Below are 6,000 nucleotides of genomic sequence, written 5' to 3' on the forward strand. Positions count from 1 at the left end.
GAGTCCACAGTGAGTCCACAGCGGCTCACGGGGACGTCCAGCCCCACGTGCAGTGTTTGCTAGTGACTCGTCCACACGTCTTCCCTCCGTTGAAGGGGATTCCCTGCTGGAAACAAATCACTGAATTCCAGAAGTGGTAGCACTTGGTTTCCGCCAACTCTCCTGTCTCAAGTGTTCGTTGTGTTTTGCTAAAATCCACGCTCCCTGTTGAAAAATCGGGAAACGTTGGAAGGCAAAAGGGAGAAAACACCCGTCCACGGCCCCCCAGCCCCTCCTGGAGATGGCCACGGTTGCCCCCCGGCCCTCTGATGACCTCCTCCCCACAAAGCAGACGGTTCAGCCAGTGTCGGGTGTGGATTTTCTAACACCGAGAGGGGCTTGGAGAATCTGCACGAGGGGTACAGGCTGCCGTCTGTTGTAAGCAGGAAGCTGGCTCAGAACCTGTGAGCGCAGGGGTGGGTGAGAGCAGGAGGAGGAACAGACAGGCACAGGCTTCGTCCCGCGCCGTCCCCACAGCCGTGCTCAGGGTCCGTGCCCTCTGCCTTCCAGGTGTGCGGTGTGTGAGGCGCCAGCCATGGTGATGGCCGTGCACAGCCAGACCATCCAGATCCCACCGTGCCCCAGCGGCTGGTCCTCCCTCTGGATTGGCTACTCCTTCGTCATGGTGAGCACTTGGGAACGTCCGAGCACCCTAACCTCATCCCCCTGCGCCCCTGCCCTCAGTTCTCAGCCTCCTGCAGTGCCCGCGTCTCCTCCGGACCAAAGCCTGCCCAGGGGCCTGGCCTGCTCTGCCGCGGACAGCAGCCATTCCTGCCTCCTGCCTCTTGAGTCTCTGCTCTGGGACTAAGTGGTGGGGACACTGCCAGGAGCTTCCCTGGGGTCAGAGCGTCTCCCCAGGAGGACAGGAGCTGGGTGCACATTCACGCAGCTCCCAGGAGCCTGAAGCAGAAGCATGGGGTGCGGGGGAGTGCGAGGGCCTGCGGCCTTCCTGCGGGGAGAGGCTGCTCTGCGCCCCGCGGCTGTCCCTGATGGTCCCACCCCTGAATAGAATAGGAAGCATGACACCTGTCTGCGGTCCCATGGTGGCCGCTTCTTTGACTCTGTCACCCCAATTTTGAGTAGCGATTGCATGTGTGGGAGCTCTGCACCGGGAAGTCGGGTGGAGCGGATCACCCGCAGGGGCCGGCCTGCGGCGCCCTCGGCCTCCGCACAGGCCCCGCCCACCCGCAGCCGGTCACCCTCTCAGTTGCGGCCGCAGGGACATTTAGGTCCCCGGGTGACCGTTGGCCCACTGTTTGTTGACGGGAAAGTGGCTTCACAGCTGCTTCCTCCTGCCGTGGGGACGGCAAGTGCAGAAGGAACGGAGCAGCCGGGAAAGCAGGTGTCAGAGCGCCGTGTTGCATTCCAGTTGGGCTGTGGGTGTCCTGGGCGGGCGGGGCTTCAGCAGGGCGTGAGGGTCGGCAGCTCCGCGAGGCCCTGGCAGTGGCTTTGTGAGTCTAACCACTGCGTTGTGGCTGCTTATCAAGAAAGCCAGAGCAGACTACAGGGTAGAGATAGGACAGCAGCAGTGAGGAGACGGGCTGAATCTTTTGACTCCATGATCATAAGAAATACTAAACAGAACCTCCTTCTGACAGAAGTGGCCCCGGCCCAAGGAGCGAAGAACCTCAGGAGAGCCTTTGGTCCCTATGACGAAGGACTGAAACAATGATTGCTCCCAATTTCCCCAAATCAAGAACAAGCCAAAACAGTGGTGTCCTAGAGAGTTCTGCATCACTTCCCAGCCGGTGGGGGCTTTTGGGGACCCAGAAGGGCTCTGGCCTGACAGTCTGGAAACCCCTGTACTTGCTTCACCTTTGCCTGGGACCATGGTCAGATCCAGAATGTTCTAGCATCCTCTGGTCCTGCTCTGGGAATGGAGGGCATTAGCTTTGTCCTCAGAGGGCTCTCATGGCTCTGAAATCTCACGTCTGAACCAGTATTCGTGGCGATTTTGGAATTTCTTGTCTCCTTTGGGGTCATTCATCTTATGGTCCCAGTTTCTGAGTGCAGGTCTGTCCTCCTGGAACCCACTGGACCCAGGTGCCTTACAATAGCGTTTACCCTTTCTTCCTCTTGTTTCAATTTTCTGTCTTTTCAGAGAAAGGGAACTGACGATTGTTCTTTACCTTGTAGCAGGACACATAGCTTCGAATGCAGCAGATGCAGGGTTTTAATTATCGTCTCTGATTTTGATTAGAAAGCTTGATGTTACATCTGTTGGCTTCAGCACCATTTACACATTTGGGCTCTTTCTTCTGTCCCAAGTTAGAGGAGTTTCAGCGTTTCAGACGTTATAAGGAGCAAGGCCGGCATTTCTTTAACTCTTGATGCCCGCGGATGATCCCCGTCTGGTCAGGGGAGACCGGTGATGCGGTTCCGGCGCAGGGTCTAGCTGCTGTGCTCCCCGCAAGGAGCAGGGCCGGCTTGTGGGTGGAGGGCGGTGTGGGCACCCATGTGTTTCGAGGTGACCTGCTGAGGCTTCCCTGGGGGCTACTCTGGCTGCTCGCTGGGCACCGCCAGGCTCCGTGTGGGCAGCGGGCAGGGGCCCGACTCAAGGCTCGCGCCCGCCCCGCAGCACACCAGCGCCGGCGCTGAAGGTTCGGGCCAGGCCCTGGCATCCCCCGGCTCTTGTCTGGAGGAGTTCAGGAGTGCGCCGTTCATCGAGTGCCACGGCCGCGGGACATGCAACTACTACGCCAACGCTTACAGCTTCTGGCTTGCCACGATCGAGAGAAGTGAGATGTTCAAGTAAGTCAGAAGGGCCCCTCTGTGGCGTTGGGACCCGTGTGACCCTGGCACAGAGTCTTAGAGGGTCAGCACGCGCTGATTAGGGCTGCGTCCTCCACGAGCGGTCCTGAGCACCCGACCTGTCGCTCCCGTGGCAGCCGCGGCGCTCACGCCAGTGTGTGCGCTGGGTGAGGGCTGAGGGACGTGGCCAGACTGGTAGGCCCATGAAAATCAGAGTTAATTTCAGCCCAAATGCACTGAAATCAATAGGGAAGACCCTCCTTTTCTTCCCCACCAGGATTTCACCGTTGACACAACTGCCCAGGGGCTGCTGGCTTTGCCGACGTTGCCGTGGAGCCCGGCGCCGTTGGGATGCGGAGGGTGCCAACCAGCCCTCTGTCCTGTGTGCGGCCCCTGCTGGCCAGGCGCCCGGGCCCACGAGCCCCAGCAGTGACTGTCGCTGCCCACATTAGTACCGCTCCCCGCTGGAGATGCGTCTTCCCCTCTGCGCCTTCTCGGGGGGAGTGGGGTGACCCTTCTGGGAGCCTGTCTCAGCTTCCTGAGTAAGCTCACGAAAGGCAAAGCAACACTCTCTATCTTGTTGTATTTTAAGCACCAGAACAGTACCAGGTACTTAATTGGTAGCTTAATGAGACTTTCCAGGCAACTGGAAATTTGACATCAACTCGGGACAGAACCTTACCGTCAGTTACCTAATTGAGCACTTGGGTGTATCAGGTCCTGGGGCTTCCATTGTAGGGTCAATGGGTGATAATGAGTTGGTTTTGTGGTTTTGTAAGTTTGTTTGTTTTGAACCAGTAGCCTGGCACAAAGAACTGAAATAATAGATTAGATCCCATTTTTTCAAATAATTAATTTGAGGGCGGTTAAGATTTTCACAGAAGTTGCTAAAATCCACAGCCCTAATTTTAGGACGTTACTGGGATTATATGGCTACTTTAGTCTTAATAGAACTTGTTTAGTGCCGGCTTCAGCCTTATGCCTCTAACCATCAAATGAGGTGGGGTTTCTAGGATCAAGGATGCATTTGAGTTACTGTCTCCCCGCCAGCCTCCAGTCAGACTACCTACCGCGTACAACCCAGCAAAAGCTTACAGAAGCATTTCAGGGTCTAGTAATCACCCCAGATTCGCTGTTCGTTACACATTCGGCGGGTGTTTAATGAGCACTTACTCTGTGTGAAGGGTTGCGGAGAAGAGACCTTCCTCTGCGGGCGGAGTTCATGGTCTGGTGGAGGAGAGAGGCGGGAGGGGAAGGACAGGCCGAGGGGCAGGGCGGCGCAGTGGGTGTGGCTCAGACCGGGGAGCCAAGTGGACACGGGTGGCTGTTTGTTTCCGTGCCCTCCCCGGCGCGCACTTCGGCAGCCACCATCCTCAGGGCCAGGGATGGGGGGTACACTTGATCGCGTGCCTCCCTCCCCCCATCGTGAGGGCAGGTGACACCCAGCAGGGTGTCCGTTCACTAGGGCGAGCAGGGGTCGCCGCTTGTCCTGGGCTGGGGCCCCCTCCCGTCCAATACCTCGGAGACCTCCGGGCCTGGGGGGGAGGCCCGAGGACCTGGCCCGCCTCGCTGAGCCGCGGCGCCGACGGCCGGTTTCTGTGTCGTCCCGTAGGAAGCCCACGCCGTCCACCTTGAAGGCCGGGGAGCTGCGCACACACGTCAGCCGCTGCCAAGTCTGCATGAGGAGAACGTAATGGCGCCCGGCCCTCCGCTAACGTACAACATGGTGCTACTCCCTCCTCTTCCCCTTCTATTTTTTAACAGCAACGAACCCTAGAAATATATCCTGTGTACCTCACTGCCCAGTATGAAAACCGTAAAGTGCCTTATAGGAATTTGCGTAACTAACACCCCCTGCTTCGGTGGCCTCTACTTGCTGAAGGAGAAACAAAGACCGTGATAAGCTGTCATAGTGACATACCAGATGGCACTTGTGATGAAATAAAAGTGTAACTCTGTCCTACAATCCGGTGCACTGATGTGTAGCGTGAGACTCCATCAGAAAACCAAAGGGTGCTAGGAGGTGTGCGGGGGCTTCCGTCCTGCTCGAAAGCCCGTCTCCACCCTGTATCGCAGCAGCTGCCTTGTCAGCCCCGGAAGGGACGTCTGTCTGTGTCCCTGTCAAGCCGGGTCTATACGAACAGCGGCCACGCAGCCCCCGTGTGTCGGGGCCGCACGTGGAGCGGCGGGCTCAGCAGCCGGAACTTCCAGCCCCCCCCCAAACATACATCGAGGTCTCTCTGCTCCGTGTGGTACTAAGCAGCTGCTTTTGCAGAAGTCACGAATTTCCTGTGGAATAAAGATGGTCCAAAAGTAGGCAGAAATTAAATATATATATATTTTAGTAATTTATATAGATGTCAGCAATTAGGCAGGGCAAGTTTTTGTTTCCTTTCCACTGTTAAAATAAAGCTCACATGGTTTCTTCCTCGGAAAGACTGTGTTGTCCTTTCACGTAGATTTTTAGCACACGCGGGTGTTGGATGGCAACATCCGCGCTCACTGTTCACCTCGAACCCAGAACTCGTGTGTCGCCAAAGCCAAAGCCAAAGCCAAAGCCAGGCTCGTGAGCGTGGTGTCGATGACGGTGAAGCATGTCCTTTGAGCTTTACTGTTTTTATTCTGTATTAAGCATCTTCAGGGTTTTCAACACTAATCACAACTGAATGACTCGACCGCAGAACCGGCCGCCATACAAAGGCCTTCCTGTCGTTCGTATTCCTCACTCCGCGGCCTGGAGCGGAAACAGCCCCGCAGGATCTTCGTCTCCGTGTCCCACAGGGCGGCGCCTGCGCGGCGTCCCCGTTCTCGCGAGCGCCGCAGACGTCAGGGACCGGACGGATTGCAGGAGAGCAGCAGTGACCACTGTCCCTGAAATGACATTTCACCCCAAGTCTCCAAAACCGGTTTTAAGACTACTAAGGCCTTTTATGTAATTTCTTTAACTGTGTATTTCTTAAAAATTCAAATTTGTAATAAAACTATTTGTATAAAAATTAAGCTTTTATTAATTTGTTGCTAGCATTGCCACAGAAACATTAAAAGTGACCGCACAAGCCACTAATAAATCTGTAAGCTCTGCCCACCTTACATCAGACGTACTCTGCAGCTCCTCCATGACAGAGCCAGACTGGGCATCACCTACAGAAACCTCTGCAGAGGGAGATGATTGGTCCTCCTGCCCCTCCCCCCTCCCCCTCCACCCCTCCC

The 6,000-nt window shown here is 56.4% G+C and overlaps 1 protein-coding gene across 2 annotated transcripts in view; it reads left to right on the top strand.

The window, feature by feature from the left end:
* Positions 1-5,786, top strand: part of COL4A1 (collagen type IV alpha 1 chain) — a 130,841-nt gene extending 125,055 nt beyond the window's left edge. For both annotated transcript variants that reach the window (XM_059143853.1, XM_059143854.1), the window contains exons 50-52: positions 550-664; positions 2,618-2,790; positions 4,403-5,786. In XM_059143853.1, the coding sequence (XP_058999836.1) occupies positions 550-664; positions 2,618-2,790; positions 4,403-4,484 (370 nt within the window). In that variant the 3' untranslated portion in view covers positions 4,485-5,786. The remainder of the gene's footprint in view (positions 1-549; positions 665-2,617; positions 2,791-4,402) is intronic.
* Positions 5,787-6,000: the final 214 nt, after the last annotated feature.

Source organism: Mustela lutreola, chromosome 13 (genome assembly GCF_030435805.1).
Source record: "Mustela lutreola isolate mMusLut2 chromosome 13, mMusLut2.pri, whole genome shotgun sequence".
Lineage (NCBI taxonomy): Eukaryota > Metazoa > Chordata > Mammalia > Carnivora > Mustelidae > Mustela > Mustela lutreola.